The 22,475-nt window shown below is 44.7% G+C and overlaps 1 protein-coding gene across 1 annotated transcript in view; it reads left to right on the top strand.

Annotated features, from left to right (window-relative positions):
• Positions 1 to 21,041, top strand: part of YIPF1 (Yip1 domain family member 1) — a gene marked incomplete at its 5' end in the record, with an annotated part of 35,267 nt that extends 14,226 nt beyond the window's left edge. Inside the window, 5 exons of the mRNA XM_079696649.1 lie at positions 1,365 to 1,481; positions 4,688 to 4,854; positions 5,215 to 5,397; positions 9,413 to 9,544; positions 20,550 to 21,041. Coding sequence (XP_079552775.1) covers positions 1,365 to 1,481; positions 4,688 to 4,854; positions 5,215 to 5,397; positions 9,413 to 9,502 — 557 coding nt within the window. The 3' untranslated portion in view covers positions 9,503 to 9,544; positions 20,550 to 21,041. The remainder of the gene's footprint in view (positions 1 to 1,364; positions 1,482 to 4,687; positions 4,855 to 5,214; positions 5,398 to 9,412; positions 9,545 to 20,549) is intronic.
• Between the last annotated feature and the right edge of the window lie 1,434 nt (positions 21,042 to 22,475).

Below are 22,475 nucleotides of genomic sequence, written 5' to 3'. Positions count from 1 at the left end.
GTTGTTGTTAAATATTTTATGCGTTAGTCACTCAGAATAATACAGTGAACAGGATCTAATCCTTGGCTATATCAGAGCGCCTGCAGGCTAGTGAGTAAATGGCACTCCTTGGGAAGCTGGTGTTGGTGGCTCTTTGGAGCCTCCCAGGCAAGTGCTTGTGCTCCCTTTCCCACCTTAAGGAAGCAACTTGACTTTGAAAAGTGCTCATGCATTTCTGCTAGTCATCTCCCCCAACACAATAATTTTCTTAATTTTATATGTCAAGGTGCCTGCAGTTATCCCAAAAGATATTGCAGAATATTAGTGAAATTGAAAAATGAAATTCATAAAATTTATTAAAATCTCTAAATTTAAAAATTGTATTTGTTCTAATAGTCCTTTTTCTAGATGGAGAGAAACAAGGATGGTGTTCATGAAATCAAGCGAAATGATGAAAGGGATTTACAAAGCATGGTGTACTCATCCACTTAGCGGAATTTTTTTATAATGACTAAAAAAGAATTAGCTGATTTTTATGAATAGCTATAGTAGAATCTCCAGAACATAATAAGGTGGAAATACATATGCTTGTTAGAGTTTGTATAAAGTGCGTGTGCACACACACACACACACACACACACAAATATGCATTTGCTTATATGTGTATAGGAATCTCTGGCAGGATTCACCAGAAACTGGTTACAATGGTGAGCTCTGTGGAAGCAAAATGCATAGCTAGGGAACAGAGAGGAAAGGAATTTTACTTTTCTCTATATTCCCTTTTTGTGCCTTTTGAACACTGAACTATGTGCATGTATTACTTTTTGATTAAAAAAAGAAAGAAAAAATAAAGACACACATACACGGTGATTTGTTAGATTAAACGAACCCTTTCCTAAAGTGTTCTGCTTGCCCTACTCTTGCATTTAGACAACAAAGGACCTATTTGATTTAAAATATTTTTCTCTGGCATTAACATTTGGTACTTATGTAAAGGAAGTAACCTTTGCTTCCTGTTTCCTGATGGTGAAGGTTTAACAAAATGTCCATAAATTTTTTTTGATGATCCTCCAATAAAAGAAACTATAAGCAAATCAGTGTCTTTATTCATCTAATCATGGAAGGTGTTTTGGTCTGTGCATTTCAATCCCCCTTGTCTTTAAGGCAGCTAATTACTGAGTTGCATGTTTGACCTTTTAAAAAAGAAAATCCCCACTAAACGAGTACTGATTCCATCTAAAATTCCTTTTCTCTTCCCTTTAGATTCCATCTAAAATTCATATTCACCTCACATGAATAGGGTGAGGGAGATAAGAAATTATTTTGTGAGAGCCTAAAAGCTGGTTCTTCATTTTCTTGTCTGAATTTTCTGGTTTGCTTTGCAGGCCCCTTTTGGATATGTGCCACGTTGGTCTTTGCCATAGCAATTAGTGGGAATCTTTCCAACTTCTTAATCCATCTGGGAAGGAAGACATACCATTATGTGCCCGAATTCCGAAAAGGTTGGTGAATAGCTTGACTCATTTGGAATGCTGTTAGTTGGTAACCGTGAGTTCTTTTTACCCACTGAGCTCTTAGACCCCTGTCTGTAGGTCCTGCAGCCCTTTTTTAAGGGCTCAAAATTAATCATCCGTCTATATAAATCCACATAGTCTTTCTATTTTCTATTGTGGTAAAATATATATAACCTACAATGTACCATTTTAACCATTTTTAAGTGTACAGTTCAGTGGCATTAAGTATATTCAATATTGTGAATCCATATACTCTTTTGGAAAACTGTAAGGCAAGACCCCATAGCAATCGGAATTTATCCAAAGAAAAATGTACAAAATAAGTAAAAAGCAGTGTGCGTGAAAGTCTCCACTGTAGCATTATTTGTATTATCCAAATGTTGGAAACAATAGGGGCATTGTTATTTAAGGCATGATGACTCAAGTAGCTGGGTCTGTAGCCATTAATTATGAAGCACTTAGAGCAACGTGGAAAACTCATAATCCAAACTTAGGCCAGGGGCTTCCCTGGTGGCGCAGTGGTTGAGAGTCTGCCTGCTGATTCAGGGGACGCGGGTTTGTGCCCCGGACCGGGAAGATCCCACATGCTGCGGAGCGGCTGGGCCCGTGAGCCATGGCCGCCGAGCCTGCGTGTCCGGAGCCTGTGCTCTGCAACGGGAGAGGCCACAACAGTGAGAGGCCCGCATACCACACACACAAAAAAACCCCAACAAACTTAGGCCAGTGCTGTTAGCAGCTTTGTTAGAGAGAAGTTTACAAATGGTCAGGACCTAGAAGGGAAAATGCAGAAGTGAACGTGTCCTAGTGATGGGCTTGTGGATGACATTCTTATTTTAAAACGTCCTTTCTTGTGGCAGTATTGGATAGCTGGGGAAAAAAAACCAAACAGCTTTGAGGGATTTGCAGATGTCAGCCACCCCAAGTTGGAGGTGTTTGGCTCTGCAGGAGATTGGCCTGAGCCACTTTCTCCATTCTCTCCTTCCCTCCCTCCATCCCTTCTGGCCTGATCTCCTGTTGAAAGGCTGTATAAGAGCATGGGCTCGGGAACCAGGCCGTCGGCTTCAGGCTCCAGCTCCACCATTCACTAGCTTCTACCTTGCTGGGCAAATTATTTCATCTCTCTTGGCCTCAGATTCCTTATCAGTGAAATGGGAATAAGAATACCTATATTATAGGGCTACTGTAAGAATAAAGAAGTGATGTATGTAAAGAGGTTAGAATAGTGCCTTGTACAAAAAGAGTTCAGTAAAATTAACTATTGCTATATATGTATGTACACATATCTGTGTGTCTGTAGAGAAATGTATTTACCTGTGTGTATGTCCATGTAGCCTTCCTTTCCTCCCCTCTACCCTCCATGCCCATTTTCCCTTCTCACCTCCATTATGGAGTCAGACCTGGATTCAGTCCCAGCTCCATTTGTCAAGTAACCTTGGTCTAAGTTTAACTCAATAAATGTTATCCATGAACTATCAGTATGCCTTCAGGTAGCTCAGTGGTTAAGTAAAGAAAAACAGGTAAATGGATATTGCTGTAATAAATGATATGTGTTAATTTCTACATCAGAAGTCTGTAGAGGTACATTGACAGAGAAGAGGAGTGAATCACCCTGCCTGAGGGTGTGGAAGCTGTGGGGGGAGGGCAGAGGGCAGGGGTCAGGGGTCCTTGTCTGTTCTTATACTGTTTGGCTGGGCATCCCAGTATCAGGGAGTCATGGGATATATGTGCCAGTAAGATAGTCGTTGACTCGATCAATAAATATTTTTCCATTTTATGTAGATATTATAAGTCACACATCCAAGGTCATGTCCCGCTTCTACCACTTATTAATTATTTGACCCTAACCAAACCACTTAGCTCTCTGATCCTGTTTCCTCATCTCTAAAATAAAGATATAGATTATATGAAATAATGTGTTTATATACAAGTTAACAATATAAAAAGCTTATTCTTGATTGGGCATTTATTATTTATCAATCCGTGTTCTAAATATACGTGTTTTTACTCATTGAATTCTCCTAATAATCTTATAAGGTAGTGTACTATTATTATTCCCATTTTACAGATGAGAGTCAGGAAGGTTAAGTAAACTCACCACCCAGGTCTACTCAGCTGTAAGGGGCAGAGCTAGGATTAGAGTCTGCATATACTGTAGCTCTGACTTGCACAACGTTACCTCTCAGTAAAGCACTCAGTGTAATGCCTGACACCCAGTGGACAGCTGTAGTCACTGTAGCAATTCCCTTCCCCTCCCTTTAGTTATTCAAGAAAAAGGCAGTATATCAGCAAAATTACATTTGGCTTAATGCTGGAGTTCCCCATGTGAAAAAAACTGCTCTGGGAGCTGAAAATGTTTTGGACAATCACACATCTTACCCAGAGTCTGACTGTAGTTGCTAGGAGTGCCTTTGTTCTTGCCAAGAGCGTTCAGTGGATTACCTGGTGACTTTCATCTGCGAAGGGCTGGTGTTGCGGACTGAGCCGTTTATGATCCTCCACTCCAGAAGAGGGAGGACGAATCCTCTAGGGCGTGCTGCTAAGTAAGTAATACACTGAGCATTGCTCCTCTGAGGAGCTGCTAAGTAGCATTTCCACCACAGAGACCGAATTATTTAAAGAAGAAAGTGGAACTGGAGACTATTCCAAGCAATTCATCGGTGAGCTGGAACTCCCTATTTCAGAGACAGAAGGAACTCTAAGTAGCACGTAGAACAAGTTAGTCTGAACCCAGGTCGTTTTCATAAATTTGCTAAAGAAATCAGTGTCAGCTCTTGTTATGTTAGGAAGGAAGATGTGTCCTTCCAAGGGGATAGTTGACTTGTATTTGATTGAAATGTTCTGTGTATTTACACACTTGCAATGTGGCCCTCGGAAGTATTTCAGTTGCATGATTCAGTTGTTTAATACTATTAGTTGTTAGTTATTAAGTGAATTATAGAAACCATAGGAAAGACTACTGGTCATCACCACAAACACAAATGCTAAAGGGGCATGGATTCAGCACATTTATAGAGCACCTACTGCTTGTTGGGTACTGTGCCAGGCTCAGGGGTTGAGACCAGTAAGACACGATCCCCTGATCCAGTGAGGCAGATGGACACTCCTGCAGGAAGTAAGTCCAGCAGGTACCGGAAGTGCCGTGGCAGTGCATTAAAGGCTTGGTGGAATTAAAACTTGTGTCCTCTCGCCCTCAGTGTCCATCGCAGCCACAATCATCTATGCCTATGCCTGGCTGGTTCCTCTTGCACTCTGGGGTTTCCTTGTGTGGAGAAACAGTAAAGTTATGAACATCGTTTCCTATTCATTTTTGGAGATTGTGTGCGTCTATGGATACTCACTCTTCATTTTTATCCCCACGGCGGTAAGTACCACACTGATTCTGAGTGAGGCCCTATTCTTAGTGGGAAATTCAACCAGCATCATCATTTCTAGCCTAACACTGATGTGCATCTGAAAAATACCCCTTGAATTTAGAAGTTTAGTGGGAATGGAGGCCGGAGAGCCAAGTGCTTTCCCTGGATCTTGAGCCCTTTGTTAGGAAAGCGTTCCCCTCAGTCTGCACGCTGGTGGCGTTTCTCTGGGCTGTTCTGGGAAACCCGAGTGGCAGTGAAGGCCCAGCTGCTGACAGGCTCCTGGGCCTTTATGAACACGTGTGCCTGGAACGAGCAAATGCCTCGCTGAATGCCTCCCCCAAGCCCTCCCCACCCTCCTTTTCTTTCAGATACTGTGGATCATCCCCCAGAAAGTGGTCCGCTGGATCCTAGTTATGATTGCCCTGGGCATCTCAGGCTCTGTCTTGGCAATGACATTTTGGCCAGCAGTTCGTGAGGACAACCGACGCATCGCATTGGCCACAATTGTGACGATTGTGTTGCTTCACATGCTGCTTTCTGTGGGCTCCCTGGTATGGTCTCATTCCGATGCTCTTCCGGTGCGCTTTAGATGCAAATGCTAAGACCTCAAACTGTTAGGCACCACGGTTCTTTAAAAATTGGCTCCATGAAATAAATATCGTTTTAAATAGACTGTCCTAGATGAGAAATAATAGTCATGAGAATTTGATTATAATCTCTAACTTCACCTAACTTCTGACGTTTGGTTGAGATTTGGTGTCTGGCCAGAGGAAGTAGGGGTGGATGAGTGTCTACATATAGAGCTGGGGAGCGGAGGGTCCGGGGGGCGGGTGTTCTACCTCTGGATGCTTTTACTGGTTTTCTGCACAGACTCAGAAAGAGTTTTGAAATTCAGCTTTTCATAGGTAGAAAGCTCGAGAATGAAGTCAAAATAGGAAAAAGTTATCTTTAAGATGAACAACATTTAAAACAATGTTTGAATTAATGTGTTTAGGTATCTTTTTAGAGAAACCATGTGCTTTTGAGTCAGACAGGCCCAGATTGAAGACCAGCTGTGTCACTCACTGGCTGTATGAGCTTGGGCAGGGAACCTAACTTCTCTGAATCTGAATTTCTTAATCTGTAACATTGGTATAATAGTTCTCGCCACAGAGGGTTGTTCTGAGATAAAATAAAATAATACATATAAAGCACTTAACATGGAATTTGTCCCATAAATGCCCATAGATTAGATCCCTTTCCTCTGATCCTAAGGAGACATGTTCTTTGTAATTTCTGTACACATTGTGTGTAAAAATTGCTGCCCATGGCCTTAACAAGGCCTGGTATAGGTTTTTTAAAAAATCCAAATCCAAGAATGTTAAGGTCATGGCTGCCCACAGGAAGATATTCACATAGCACATGGCCAGACCCTTGGTCAGGCTTTGCAGTTACAGGAGTAAAGATTTCTTTGGCACCGTTTGATCTTGAATATTTTCTGTAGACAACCATGGTCTCATTAAGTGCTTTAATAAGATCCCAATACTTTATCATTGAACAAGTCTCATAAAAAGTGCCAAGTTCTTGGTTGACATGCATTTTACATATGCCTAAGCTTTAACCCCTTGAGATAACAGAGTGACACTATTAATGTCTGGCACTTGGAACCTCTGGGCTGATGCCTAGAAATGCTGCTGTGACCTTTCTGTGACCCTCCCGTCTGCTGAGGAAGAATGTGCTTTGCACTGTGACTAACTCTCGTGCTATAATGCCTCTCACTGGCGTCTTCCCATCTCTCTTTTGAATTTTGAGTGTGTGTGTGTGTGTGTGTGTGTATTATGTACCTTGTTAAGAAGTTGGTGAGGGGAAGGAGGCAGGAGAAAGGCATTGCTGTGTTCGGTTCTGTAAAGAGTAGAGAGGAACAAGGCAGATGGGGCTATGGAGCAGGGAGGTGTTGTTGTTATTAACACGTTTAATTTGGTACCTGTGGCCAGGATCTTTTACCTCCTATGCCTACTCCTCCCTTTTGGGGTAAATGACACTGAAGTTAGGGTTTACCTGCCCATCTTGCTACTCAGGAACTTTCTAAAAGAGCATCAGAATGAAGTAGAAAGAGCACGGGGCTGGGAGCTGCTTAGCGTTGAAAGCCTAGGCTCTCAGAACTCAGAACCTGGGTTTCCTCATCTGTCAGGGAGATTCATAGTTCGTGGGCTTTTGTGAGACTCAGTGAAATGGCTGTGAAAGCCCTTCATATGCTGTGATAGTTCCTTCGGATGTAAAGAAGTTATTAAACGAGCCCTGTGTCATCAGAAACTGCCAGGGCCACTCTGCTGCCTGTTCCTCCGAGTGCCCCAGTAAGAGCGGTCCCAGGCCACAACTCTAGGGACAGTGCCCTTTCATTGGTGCCCCTCCCTGGCATCTTCCCATCTCTCTCCTGAACTTCTTACACATGCACACACGGTTGAGAAGTTGGAGGAGAGAAGGAGGCAGGAGAAAAGACATTGCCCTGTTCAGTTTTAAGGGACTCAGGGGAGCGGGGCAGCTTGGATGGTGGAGCAGGTAGTTAATCGCAGGTGTAGGACCGCTTCTTGGATGGGAGGCACAGTTTTCTTTCCTCGAGGAAGGGAACCATTTGTTTAGCCAGGGGCCCACTGGGTCTGGGGTTTTGTTGTCCACACTGGAGATGGCCTCCTCCTTTCTCTTACAGAGGAGATGCACAATGCAAGAGGGCAGAAACAGACATTAGGAGATGGGTTTTAGTCTCAGCTCCATCACTCCCTGCTTTTTTGCTTATTAGTTCACCCCTCTGGACCCCCACCTCCTCACTTAGGAAAAGAAGTAAAGATGTTACCACAAGGATGAATGATATGTACAATTATTATCACTGCAAAGGCAGGGAGAGGAAACGACAGGGGAGTTACTTGAGCTGAGGGGCACTGGCTGAACCAGACAGCTTGGCCTTCTCACTGTCCCCTGGGGAACACGAATTGGTGTTTTTGCCTTAGTGCAGTGAAGCATATGACAGCCCAGCACCTGCTGTGGGTCCCTCGGTGCTTGTATACGATCTCTAAGTTGGTCCTGGAACACACCTGGCAGGGAAGCTAAGGAGGCACTAGAGGTTGCATCCTTGGCTGGTATGTTTGGAGATGCACAAACCTATGTTTGAGGTGGTACTGCTCCGAGTAGAGGGTCTGTGTCCTAGTGTTTGTGGAATTAATTATTTTTATTTTCGTGGATCATTTTTTCCAATCCTTTCATTTAACAGATAAGACTTGTCCAAAGTCACAGTGCGAGTTCCTAGCAGAGCCAGGTTTAGAAGCTGGGCTTCCTGGCTTATTCCATCTGGTGAGGGTTTCCTCCAGGAACCTGGAAGATAGTCGTTGTTCTTGCATCCTGGGGGCTTCTTGGCTCAGTGCAGCTGCAAGATAACTGGAGGGGCCCAACGCTAGTAGCATGGCCCCTGCCCCTGCTCGGGTTAGGGACCATTCTTCTCCTTCCTTGGAAAACAGCCCCTGGAAGGGGCCTTGGGGAGGAAGGCTTTTAAAACTACTAGAATTGCCCAGGGGATGTGACAAACCAGAGGGAGTCTGCAGCTAGGAACTTTTTGAAATGGTTTGTTGAAGACTTAACTCGAAATAGGAATTATACTGGGGGAAACTCCAGCGTGTTGTGTTGGCGTCCCCTTCTGGCTGATAGAGAGCAGAGCTGGTGAGATGGCTCTTGACTTGGTGGCTTTTTATCTTTTTTACCTTCCTGAGGCCCCGGCTCCAGGGGCCAGTCATGCACAGGCAGTGGTCCCTGATTTACTAACAGGTTCACCTGTCCTTCAAACAACCCAAGTTCAAGGCTAGTGAGATTGGTATTCTCCTGGGCTCACGTTAGGCTTCTCAGACCCCGAAACAGGTGGGAAGATCCTCCCTGATGTTTTTCCGTTTTCTACCTCCTTCTGAATTTTGATAGTTAAATTGTAGATGGTGAGTGGAAGCACTTATCAAACCTTTCATTTCCAAGTTGAAGAATTAAGAGGTAAAGCCTGCCTAGCACTTTCTTTGAAAGGTCTTTACGGGGAGCCGACTGGTTTGGCAGCAGTCTACCTTGGTTCAGTTCATTAAGTACTGATTGTTTACACAGTGTGCCCGGCCCTGTGTGAGGGGCTGGTGATGCAGAGACAAGAAGGACACGGTCTTTGGAGGAGAGACTGTGGTGATTAACAGCTTGAGCTTTGCGGTCGGAAAGACCAAGCCTTGAGTCCTGGCTGCACCACTTGCTGCCACGTGCACCTAATCGAATGGCAGCCTCTCTGAGCCTCAGTTTCTTCACCTGTCAGATGAGGGTAGTGATAACAACCTCACCGAGTTGTTATGAAGATTAAGTCATAGGTAGCAAGTGCTTAATAAATGGTAGCAAAATTTAAAAAGGCAGTATCAGTCGAGTAAGAGACAGAAACAGAGACAGTTCAGTGATGACCAGTGCAGTGGGGGAAGTGTAGGGGCCACGAGAGCCCAGAGGTACTGTCGGCATGGAGTCTAGGACACGCACCTGGACCGTTATTTATTAACCACCCTCATGGGTCTCCTTTTCCTGTAGGCCTACTTTTTTGATGCACCAGAGATGGACCATCTCCCAACAAGCACAGCTGCTCCAAACCAAACAGTTGCAGCAGCCAAGTCCAGCTAAAGGGGAAAGTGAGAGATTATCTTTTCATCTTCTCGCTATGAGGTACAGTAAAAATGGGCAGGGGCATCAGTCCTGTTGCTGTTAGCATCAAGCGCTGAGAGGGCCAGGCCCTTCTATCTGTCTGCATGATTCAGCGTGGTGTGCGTGCACACGCATGTCCCTGTGTGTGTCCCTCTTGCTGAGGCTTCCGCTGGGAAGTAGACTCATCTGGCTTTATACATTTGGGAAACACGAGCTCTCAGATTCTTCTGTAAGAGGAGTTCCTGCCTTTTGGCTCCAGCATCCCCCCTCCCCTACTCCCTGTCCCCTTCCCAGCAGCACAGCCTGGGTTTGTTCCATTTGATTACAGTCTAGTGGTTTCCTGTCCAGTTTCTCTGTGACTTCTCAGGCTGGCCTCAGACCCTGAGTGTGACCGCTCTTGAATTACTCATGCAGTTCTCCGAAGCTTACCAGTTCTCGTGCCCAGTTTGTTCTTGGGCCTCTTTGATGATTCCACTGTTGGTGGTTAGCTCAGAGGGTCAGAGTACAGGAAAAAGACCCTGTTCCTCCATGGCTGGTCTCTCGCCTCCCTGTTCCACCTCCTCTGTGTTCTGAGCCTGCAGCCATGCTGAGCTGCTTGCCGTCTCCAGAACACATCCTGCCTTTGCACTTGCTGATCCAGTTGTCTGAAATGTTCCTTCCCTTCCAGCAGTCATCACTGACCTGTGAACCCATTACACCCTATATTATGCATCACTTTATTAGTGGTGCTCGAAACACCAGTCACTCACTGTCAGTGTGTCCATCTGCTTAGCCATTTGTTCACGCATTTATTCATCCATTTGTCCTCCATGTACTAGGGTGTCTCCCCATAAGAACAAGGAATGGGTATTTCTCTGTTTCTCCATTGCCCACCACATGACGTGGTATACAGTGGGTGCTCAGTAAATGTTTGTGGAATGAATGAATGAAGCCACACTCTGCACATGATCTCACTGTGGGCCAAGAACCTTTACTCTATATTGTAATCATGGGCTGACCTTTCTGCCCAAGCTGCTATCTCCCAGAGCAACAGGGTGTGGTGCAATGACCAGGGCCTTTAGAGTCAAACAGAATGAAAATCCCTGCCCTACCATGTACTAGCAGCGTGCCTGGGGCAAGGGGCTGACTCTCTCTGAGCCTCAGCTAACTTACTATGAAATGAAGATGATACAGTCTACAGGCATACCTCGGAGATATTGTGGGTTCGGTTTCAGACCACCACAGTAAAGTGAGTATTGCAGTAAAGCAAGTCACATGAATTTTCTGGTTTCCTAGTGCATATACAAGTTATATTTACACTATGCTGTAGCCTATTAAGTATGCAACAGCATTATGTCTAGAAAAGCAATGCACATACCTTAATTAAAGTATCAATACTTCATTGCTTAAAAAATTGCTAACCATCATCTGAGCCTTCAGTGAGTCCTAGGAGTAGTAACATCAGAGATCACTGATCAGAGATCACCATAACAAATAGGAGAATAAGGAAAAAGTTGGAAATATTTCAAGAATTACCAAAATGTGACACAGAGATGAATGCTTTTGGGAAACTGGTGCCAATAAACTCGCTCAATGTGGAGTTGCCACAAACCTTCAATTTGTAAAAAACAACAATATCTGCAAAGTGCAATAAAGTGAAGAACAATGAAGTGAGGTATGTGTGTGTATTATATTATAAGATTGTAGTAAAAGTAGAGATCATGTTTATAAAAGCTCCTGGCACATAGTTGGTGCTCAGTAATAGAATCAAGCTGCTGCTCCTCTGAAAGGGGTTAGCAATCTGTGCTGAAATGTGGTGGTTCTTACTGACTTTACTGTCACCCTTTATTTCCTTTTTGTAAAACAAATGGAGATTTTCCCTCTTAGTTGAGGAATTTAGGTTGCCGACCCTGCAAGGTGACAAGATGTGATTGGTCAAACAGAGGCCTCTCCGGTTGCCTTGTTGGCGCAACAGTCAGCCTGGCCAATGGCGTGACTAGGAAACCACTCTAAATGTCAGAGCCTGATTTCCCCGCTTCCTCTCTTCACATTATAGGTGATACTAGAATCAAAGAAGGTCAGAGCCCTTGGAGATGGGATGTGTTTCCCTCCTCTTTTTAAAATAAGGAAGCTGAGGCCAAGAGAGGACAGTGCCCTGCCCAAGGCCAGGTTTGGTGGCAAACTAACGTGTATATCACATTCTATGTTACAAAACACTGTCCAGGTCACTCTCATTGGCCGCTCTTACCAGCCTTGTTGTCCCCATTATATGGATGAGGGAAGCTGGGCTTTAGTAAGTCTGAATTGACTAAGATCACCCCTCTCTTAGAGGCAGAGCTGGGAATCAAACCCAGGTCTTAGGGAACCAATTCCTGAGGTTTTTTCCACTTTCCCACTTTTTAGGCTGACGTTCTTTTTTTTTTTTGCGGTATGCGGGCCTCTCACTGTTGTGGCCTCTCCCATTGCGGAGCACAGGCTCCGGACGTGCAGGCTCAGCGGCCATGGCTCACGGGCCCAGCCGCTCCGCGGCACGTGGGATCTTCCCGGACCAGGGCACGAACCCGTGTCCCCTGCATCAGCAGGTGGACTCTCAACCACTGCGCCACCAGGGAAGCCCCTGATGTTCTTTTTACCACAAAAACTTGCAGGTTCCCCTGCTGACCTTTGGCTCTTTTGGGGGTGGGGAACGCCTACTTTGCTAATCTAGATGTCTCCACACTACTTTGATTGCACAACCTGTCAGTTAAGAATTTGAGGACTGTATTATCTATTTCTGCCTAACAATATTGCCACAAACCTAGCAGCTCAAAAAACACACATTCATTATCTCACTGTCTCTGTGAGTCAGGAATCCGGGCATAGCTTTGCTTAGTTCTCTCCTCCTTCTCCTTGCTTAGTACTCTCACAAGGCTGCACTCAAAGTGTTGCCTGCGCCGGGGTCTCGGCTGAAAACTGGGCTGGGGAAGGATCTTCTTCCGAGCTCACATAGTTCTTGGCAGGATTCAGTTCCTTGTGGCCTGCCAGACCAATGGCCTCCTTGCTAATGGTCAGCTGGAGGCTGCCCTCAGTTCCTTGCCACATAGGCCCCTCCATATGAGGACTTTTACTTCATCAAAGCCACAAATAGAGATAATCAACAGAGACTGTTAGGAAGATGCAAGTTACCGTCTATGTAATGTAATCACAGAAATGACATCCATCACCTTTGCCATATTCTTTGGATTAGAGGCAAGTCACAAGTCTTGCCCACACTCCAGAGGACAGGACACATCAGAGCATAATAAATACCTGGAGGAAAGGATCATTAGAGGCCATTTTTATTTTTTAATTTAATTTAACTTAATTTTTCAGCTTTATTGAGGATGAACTGACAAAATTGTAAGATATTTAAAGTGCACATTGTGATGATTTGCTATACATATACATCATATGGAGGCCATTTTAGAGTCTCTCTGCCACAAGCACACACCTTTAGTGACACGTTTATATTTGAAGCATTTACAAAGACTGTTGTCAATCCATATAGTAACTATTAAAGCTTAATTCCTTATTTTTTGATGAAAAATAAATATTGATAGAAGTTCTAATATTTTGCTTCCATTACCTCAATGGGTTGTTTTTGGAGCCCACTGCCTTAGAATGAGCACGTGGTAGGTTGTTTGCGTTACTGTTCTTTTTTTTTCCTTCAGCTAAGACAGCAAAAGAGATGATTTATTGTAACATGTTACATTCAGCCACAACTGAGAATAGAACTAGTCCAGTATGTCAAAGGTCCAGGGCAAAGGACCAAAAGGGACCGTTTCGATACGAGCAAGGTGGGTCTCTCAAAGGCGGTTGAGGCGATCAGAATGGCCATCGATGTTCAGATCCACTGAGACAAGTACTAGACAGTAGGCAAGCAGTCCAACAATTTGTACCAGCGTCCCTGGCCTCTGGCTTCCCTTGTTTCTGCTCCTGTGGCTTCCATGGGCGTACAAATTTACTTGGACCTCTGCCTCATCTTTCTTCTCTTGCGCTTCAGCCTGCGCATTCGCTTCTTCCTCCACTTCGCTCTTATGGCGCGGAGGTTTCTCTGAAGATGGCGCTAAGGCCGAGAGACTGCGTTACTGTTGAATTGTCTGCACACTTGTCCAGCTCATCCTGCAAATGGACTCCATTGACTGTTAGCAGAGAAGGCCCCAGAGCAGGATGGATCTTCATCTGAGGTCCATGGAGAAGGGACTCTTATTTCACTTGGACTTCCCGGTCTTGGCCTAATACCCTACCCGCCTAGCATAGACAGGGCGAGTGCCTCGTTAATTGAGTGGGTGGAGGTGACTTTGTAAGATTCAGGCAAGAGTCAGGATATGGGCTTTTACCAGAAGTGCCTTGGCTCACTGAGTCCTGGATCATAATTTACTTCCTCACTCAGTGTTTATTTGAGGCCACTTTGTGGCCTCTGTGAGCTGGGCACTGGGGACCTGCAAAATCAGATAGAGTCTGCCTCAAGGCGCCTTGGTCCATGGGTAAAACAGCTCACCAGATAAGGACCAGGCGGTGGGCCAGGCTGTGTGAGAAGTGCCATGGCCAAGTTGTGAGTTGATGGGCACTGTGGGAGCACAGAAACACTGACTCATTTGGCCTGGGGGAAGGCTTCACAGAGGGGGTCTTGCGTGAGCAGAAAGCAATTAGTTACCCGTTTTTCTGAAAAGAGTAGTCAACTTCCTGTGGCTTTTGGGAAAGTGAAGACGTAGGCTGTTCATTGAGACACAGTGATGCACTGTGGGCTCACATCACCTAGACCAAGAAAACCTGAGCTCAGCTGCAGAGGGACAGAGGTGGGGGACACAGTGGCCACAGCTGCCTCGCTCTCTGCCTTGCCTCAGAATACCCGACATCAACCTGGAGAGGGGCTCTCTCAGCCTGCTCCTGGGCTGAGACTTCATACATACAGTTCCTTCCATACATTTTGGTTATGAAGTCTCCAGACCAAGTGTCCCAGGTGCTGTACACCTTCAGAGAGTCAGAAGCTGGCATCTTGGAAGATCCTGGCCCTTAGGGCCCTTGTAGACCTCCCATCCCGATTTACACAGATTTGGTACCTATGGGATTTGCTCAGATCTATAAACTTGGGTGTCAGTGTCTCCATTTGGGTATCAAATCTCTAAATGAGATAGGGACGAACAGTTTCTTCGGAGCCTCCCTGGCAGAAGCATCCATCGCTTTGCCAATGAGAGGGCTGTCCAGAGCCCTGAGCGCTGCAGATTTATGAGCTGGCTGTGCCTCCCACTGTAAGCTGTGGAGTCCCAGCTTTCACTGGAAAAGAATGACTTCTAATCTCACAGATAACTTTCCTCATGTAAATCTGTGCAGTGGAAAGCTTAGCCTGGAAGGGATTACTGGGAAAGCATTAACCCCTTCTTTCCCTAGAACCTCAGGATCACGAGGGAGCCTCCAATTACTTGTAATCAGGGAAGCTACCTCTACATAAGTCATTGAGACATTATAAAGAACATCTGGCTTCTTTCCTTCCTTCCTTCCTTCGTTCTTTCTGTTTTATATTAACTTATCACCTGAGGGCCAATGCCATTTCTTCTCTGAGCCAGGACCCTGGTGAACCTAGGGAGTCTTACTTTGGCTTGAGGGATGGAGTATCTGAAGGACTGTATTCAGATTGGGGCTCCCTTCCCAGGGGCAATGACAAGTGGCTCTGTCCAGAGGAGGATGGCCAGCAGGTAAATATACTGCAGTGTGATAAGGGCTTTAATAAGGGATGAGCAGAGGGCTTCAGGAGACTCCTTTGTAATTAAAACCCTCCTGATTCGATACACAGGGTTTATATGCAATTATCCTTTCGCTCACGTCAAGAGTTCATTTTATAAGCCAAAGCTTCAAATGTTCTTACTAGGTTTATACGCATCAGTTCTTTTATTCTGAAATCAGCTTTAACTCAATGAATGCTGTAATCCCCTTTAACACAGTGTCCAAACCGCATGATCTCACACCATAGCTAACACTGTTTTCTACAGCCCCTTATTCTGTTCCACACCATGTCGGGAAATGTCCCTTCCCAGAGAATCCATTTTCAGTTCCTGGGCTATTTCTTTTTCAGTTTTCTTTGTTCCCTTTCTTTGAGGAAAATTGGGAGAACCTGGGATGGTAAGTGGGTCAACACAATAACTTTATTCTTTTATTTGACTTATTTAGTGGAAACTTTTAAACATAGACAAAAGTAGAGTGAATAGTATAATGAATCCCTATGTACCCCTCCCCTCTTTCACTTTCAACAGTTGTCAACTCATGGCCAGTCTTGTCTCATCCATATACCCATATATTCCCCACCTCTTTCCCCTGTATTATTTGGAAACAAATATAGAACATCCTATTATTTCATCCATAAACACTTAAATTCTGTATCTATAAAAGATATTCTTTTCAGGGACTTCCCTGGTAGTCCAGTGGTTAGGACTCTGCACTTTCACTGCCGTGGGTCCGGGTTCAATCCCCAGTCGGGAAATAAGATCCCACAAGCGGGGGGCTTCCCTGGTGGCGCAGTGGTTGAGAGTCCGCCTGCCAATGCAGGGGACACGGGTTCGTGCCCCGGTCCGGGAGGATCCCACATGCCGCGGAGCGGCTAGGCCCGTGAGCCATGGCCGCTGAGCCTGTGTGTCCGGAGCCTGTGCTCCGTAATGGGAGAGGCCACAACAGTGAAAGGCCTGCATACTGCAAAAACAAACAAACAAAAAAAGATCCCATAAGCCATGAGGAATAGCCAAAAATAAATAAATATTTAAAATAAGAGGCTAAAACAACCTTTTAAAAAAAAAGATACTCTTCAAAACCTAACCATAGTACCATAATCACATCTTAAGAAATAATAACTCGGGCCTCCCTGGTGGCGCAGTGGTTGGGAGTCCGCCTGCCGATGCAGGGGATACGGGTTCGTGCCCCGGTCTGGGGGGATCCCATATGCCGCGGAGCGGCTGGGCCCGTGGGCCATGGCCGCTGGGCCTGCGCGTCCGGAGCCTGTGCTCCGCAACGGGAGAGACCGCAGCGGTGAGAGGCCCGCGTACCGCAAAAAAAAAAAAAAAAAAAAAAGAAATAATAACTCTTGGGGCTTCCCTGGTGGTCCAGTGGGTAAGACTCCATGCTCCCAATTCAGGAGGCCCAGATTCGATCCCTGGTCGGGGAACTAGATCCCGCATACATGCTGCAACTAAGAGTTCACATGCTGCAACTAAGAGTTTGCATGGCGCAGCTAAGAGTTTGCATGCCACAACTAAGGGTCCACATGCCGCAACTAAGAGTCCACATGCTGCAGCTAAAAGATCCCATGTGCCACAACTAAGACCCAGTGCAGCCAAAATAAAAAATAAATATTTTTTAAAAAGAAATAACTCTAATATCAAATACATTTCAGTGTTTGAGTTTCATATTGCAATTGGGTGTTGTACCTCTTAAATGCCTTTTAAATTATAGAGTCCTACTCCATCTTTCTCTTTTTGCCACTTATTTGTTGAAAAATCATTTATCCTATAGTTTTTCACTGTCTGGATTTTGCTGATTGTTTCTCTATGGTATCATTTAACATATAACTCTGTCCTCTGTTTTCTGTTAATTGGTGGTTGTATCTAAAGGTTTGATCAGATTCAGATTGATTTTTTTTGGGGGGGCAAGATTACTTGATATGTGCCGTAAAACCCTTCCATCCATAAACTCATAATGTCTAATTATCTCTCTGTCTTTTTGATATTAGTAGCCATTAATAAGCAATGCCTAGACCCATTAATTCAGTAGGGGTTTCAAAATGGTGATATCTCAGTTCTATCTTTCCTTCTTTATTTATTTACTAGAATACTTCTTTAATAAAAATTTCCCTTCATCTGTGTGGTTCCGGGGATACAGTTTATATTAGAAAAGCAAGATAAGTGATTTTTTTCTCTTTATTTACCTGCTTTCAAAATAGTAGTTGGCTCACTAGGAACCGCAGCAATGACCAATTAGTTTCAGTCCATTGCAAATACTATGCTTATTGATGCTCACATTGTTCTGTATTTGGCCACCGGGGACCTCTTCAGGTTGACCCCCAAGTCCTGTCGGCACGACCCTAGGAGTCTCTGTTAACTGCCTTGTTATCTGTTATGACCAAATGTTCTAGGCTCATTTTGAACTTTTCCTGTCCCAGACCCAGACTGAACCATTTCTCTAAGGAGTCCTGGTTCCATTCAGGGAAATAGTATTTCCAGCTCACAATTTGGATGCTAGTGGTGCTCACTGCAACTGGCTTAGTCAATGTTTTCAGGCCTTTTCAATGTTCAGAGCTAGGAAATATGATTGTTGTTTGCTTGATAGAACATATGTTTTGAGTTCATACTGATACTTCCAATTCCTGTTTAGTACAGTACTAAACTGCTTGTACCTTATATTCATATCTCCTTTCTCCTGTACTGAGGATCTCATTTCTCACTGACCCCATCAATGATAGAATTGGGCTATCACATAAATACTTACTTGTTTTATCCCACTGTGCGCTTACAGGGATCTAGTAGTAAAAGTACCAAACTACCTCTAACTACTGGAAGTGTTACTTTAAAATCTTTGAAGGGAATTCCCTAGTGGTCCAGTAGTTAGGACTTTGCACTTTCACTGCCATGGCCCAGGTTCAATCCCTAGTCGGGGAACTAAGATCCCGCAAGCCATGAGGCACAGCATAAAAAATAAATAAATACTAAAAAATAAATAAAATCTTTCAAGATTTTTTTTTAAGTTCTGGAATATGCTTTTCCTTCCCTTGTCTGCTTGGAAACTTCCTATTTATTCTTCAGGGCCTACTTCAGATACTCTGTCCTTGGTGAAGTTTTGCTTTACTTCTCCAGGTAATATTACTTACTTATTTCTCTGGGCTCTGCTACAGTTCTTTGTATGTTTCTCTATTGTGGCCATTTTCTTATTAACCATAACTTCATAGACTGAGAGTTCCTTGAGGTCAGAGATTTATTTACCAATATAGCCCCAGCACTCAGCAGGCATTTGGGGAAAGCTTGATTTTGAACAAGCAAGGGTTATATACATACCATGTGGCACTCAAAACTTTCCTGGGATCATTTGCCAAGCTATTTAGAAACTCTTGTTCATTCATTGAGGACCTACTCTCTGCTAGGTGCTGGGCTACTGGTGAACAATGGAGATAGGTTCTTACCTTCCCAGATTTTACAGCCCAACTTTATATCTCCTGCATCACACAGACTAGCAGACCTTGCTGAGTTAAAAAGAGAATCATGACTTTGGGAACTTCTGATTGGAACACCCCAGATCAGGCAATGGTGATACTGTCCAGACTCGGTTGCAGGGATGGGGCCAGGAAGGGGGTAGGGCATGCCCCAGGGGGCCACCATGGTGGGGAGCCAGAAGTGGCCAAGGAGGCCTTACCCAGGTCTTAGGCCTGGAAGTGGCGAGGGAGCCCTGGCTGATGGTGACATTGTGGGCCAAATCTTTCCATATTTATGAAAATAAATCTTTAGTGCCTGCCCTGTGGGCTGGTTTGTCCCTACCTTTCCTTAGCATTTCAGAAACCAGAGCCGATGGTTACCAGAAGGCCAATCAGGACTTTAGGTTCTTTCACTCCAGCAAATTACAGCATCCACCCTTCTGCAACCACTTTTCACAGCTATTTTGTTGGCAACTTTTCCCTTTTCTAGAGCCAGTGGATTTAGGCACATCTCCCCTGCCTCAGCCTCACCTTCATGGTATGCTTAAATGCTGACACTGGTTGTGATATTTCCCCTAATGAGGTCGCCAGAGAGGCCTGGCTTATTCTCTTAGGAGGAAGGCCATGCATTAGGAACTCCTCTCTCCCACATTCCTTAATCTCCCCTGGATTTGACCGTATCTCTAGCCTCTTTTTCCAAGTTCCCATCTCTTGCAAGTCCTCAACTAGGTGTACCAACAGTTGCATCAAATTCATTATGTTCAAAACTAAACTCATCCCCCCAACAACCAGATCCTCTTTCATTTTCCTGTCTCAGTGAATGGCACTACCATCCACACCGCCCCTGATTTCAGACTAGGTTAGATTCTTTATCATACCCTCTCATGGTACCTTATAATCGTAATTACATAAATAATGTTTTATGTATTTGTTTACTCTGTAGTTTCCCTTGCTGGACTGTAAGTTTCTTGAGAGTTAGAACCATGTTTGCCTTATTCATCGTATCTGGTGCCTGGCATGTGAGTCCTCCATCAATATTTGTTGGATAAATTAAGAAATCTACCTGGTCACCCAAGCTAGAAACCTCAGCATCAGTGTAGATTCCTCCCTCTTATCTTCCACATCTTATCTGTCAGCAAGACTTGTCTATGCTACCTCTGAAATATTTCTCAGATCTGTCCTATCAGTACCATACCCAGCATTCATGACCCGGTCATCTCACATTTAGACTATGGTAAGAGCTTGATGGGTTTCTCTGTCTCTTTGCTTCTCCTCCTTCTGATCCATCCTATATGTAGCCATAGGGGTCTTTGAAAATCTATAAATCAGATTGTGCCTTTGACTGCATCACTCTTCTACTTAAAAACTTTTTTTTGGCCTCCTGTTGTCTAAAGAAAACCCAAACTCCCTGGATTGCCATGATCCGTCCCTAATCTGTTTGTCCTGCCTCATATCCTGCCATTGTCCCCTGTATAACCATATGTTTCAGCAACCACAAACAGCTCTCACTTTCCAAATCTTTTTATGTCTTTTATGTAAAAAGAGATTTACTTTTATCTTTCCTCCTCTAGCGCCAAACACAGATCAGTCACAAAGAAGAGAGAAAGGAGGATGGCTGAAGGTAGCTTTGGGATGTGTATCAGAGAAACTCATTGGGTTTCCAAAGAAATAGAGGAAAACTTTTAAAAATGTCATTTCCTCTCCAGCAGGAAGTCTTCCGTGGAGCCTATAAATCAGGGCTCAAGGCTCTAGGTTTCGGGAGCTGGTGGAGGCAGACTGCTCTGGTGTTGAAGTTATATCTCTAAATCCTTAATGTACGGGGGCATCTTGATCTTGAAAGTTACTCTTTTTGCTTTTCAGTTTTCTTCAGTGGGTTTTGGAGTATGGTTCTTTTGGACATGGCATCCACTGCAGGAAAGCAGAACGACCAAAGCGCAGGAAAACGGATGGAATGGCCCCAACCCCCAACCTCTGGGGGGTGCCACACTGAAGCCTAATCACCTATTTAACAAACAAAAATTAAATGTTGTTGAGTTGAGATGTATCATTCAGCTCTCCTCTCTCACTGTCATTTGTCATTGTGACTATGCACTGGTTTGGAGAGAAATACGAGGGGATGGGTGAGGCGGTTCAAGTGCCCTGCGTTTGCCTCTCATGGTCACGTGGTGTGCTTCCCATGAGGTACGCCCTTAATCCCTGAGATGGATCCATCCTAACTTGGGTGTCTTTTCTCTGGATCGCGTACAGATTACCTAGGTGAGCCTCTGCTCCCCTTGCCATCCTAAAGTGGCCAAACAGCATGAACTTTGGTTGGGATTCATTGGGAGGCTGAAAATTTGTCTTGGTGACCTGACTCTGGGCAACTGAACCTAATGGTTGCAAAATAAATACAAAATACAAAAATAATAATAATAATAATAATGTCTGTGTCTGCACTTTGTGACTTTGACCTCAGGTTCTTCCTTGATGTTTTATCTTCAGCCTTCCGGAGGTTGCTGGGAGTCTGATTTAATGTGCTAGCTGTTGGAGTGCGGGGGTTAAAATGGACATCCGAATTTTTCTTCCTCTAAGCATGGAACAGTGTGTTTAAAGAACATGCTTACCTATAACCTATTTTGACATACAGATTTTAGAAAATTCTTTTAGTGCCCTTTGAGTGCCTCTTCAAGGTGGTGTTACTTCCTGGCTAGAGACCATGAAAGGGAGAAACCAGTGACACCTCAAAGATACTTGTTTATACTTTGTGTTCAAAATATACACCATCTGGGGCTTCCCTGGTGGCGCAGTGGTTGAGAGTCCGCCTACCGATGCAGGGGACACGGGTTCGTGCCCTGGTCCGGGAAGATCCCACATGCCGCGGAGCGGCTAGGCCCGTGAGCCATGGCCGCTGAGCCTGCGCGTCCGGAGCCTGTGCTCTGCAACGGGAGAGGCCACAACAATGAGAGGCCCGCGTACCACAAAAAAAAAAAAAAAAAAAAAATACACCATCTGGGAGGCTTAGCTTCTTCAAGGTTAGGATTGCTGATTTCCCACTGTTTCTGTTGTCCTCTTCAGGACAGGAGTTCCCTGTGTATTTCTGAGACAACTACAAAGACACATTGGACTTAAAAGGATGGTCATGCAGATAAAGGAAGCGGCACACAAATTCAGGCTACAGTGAGCTTAAGGTCACCATGGCAAACTTCCCATCGAATGCTGAGTGTCACCCCCATTACCTTATTCAACAAATATATATTGTGCACCTACTATGTGCTGATCACCTTTCTAGGTACTGGGGCAGCGAACAAAACAGACAAGGTCCCTGTTCCCGTGGATCTGACAGTCCAGTGATCCCTGCTAAGGGATCACCAGCCTCAGCCTCACCAAGGCAGCCATTCCTCCTGAACCGCTCCTGCTGTTAGAAGCGCCTCTGCGGTTTTCACTGATTGGTCCGAGCTCCAACCCTGGGCTCTCAGATCAAAGTCTGAGCTTCTTTCCCTTTGTTAACTTCTGATGTTTGAAAGCAACTGTTCTGCGCCCCCTGAGTCCTCTCCAGCTAAATATTTCTTTGTCTTCAAGGACTCTTCAAAGAACTTGGTATTCATACTTTCCAGTCACCATCTGAACTGGTGCCCTGGCTCGCTCTTTCTTTAATACTTAACTCCTGCTGCCCAAGGCAGTGATTCTTATACATGTGCATCTGTGCATTCCCCTGTACGAGCCATCTGCAACCTCCCATTCCTATCTCTTACCGAAAGTGACAGGATTTTTCTCCTATTGAAGAATAGAAGCATATTGTGAAATTTT

Source organism: Hyperoodon ampullatus (assembly GCF_949752795.1).
Source record: "Hyperoodon ampullatus genome assembly, chromosome: 2".
In the NCBI taxonomy this organism is placed as follows: Eukaryota; Metazoa; Chordata; class Mammalia; order Artiodactyla; family Ziphiidae; genus Hyperoodon; species Hyperoodon ampullatus.
Note: the sequence above shows the minus strand (reverse complement) of the source record. Positions and strands in the feature narration are given on the sequence as shown.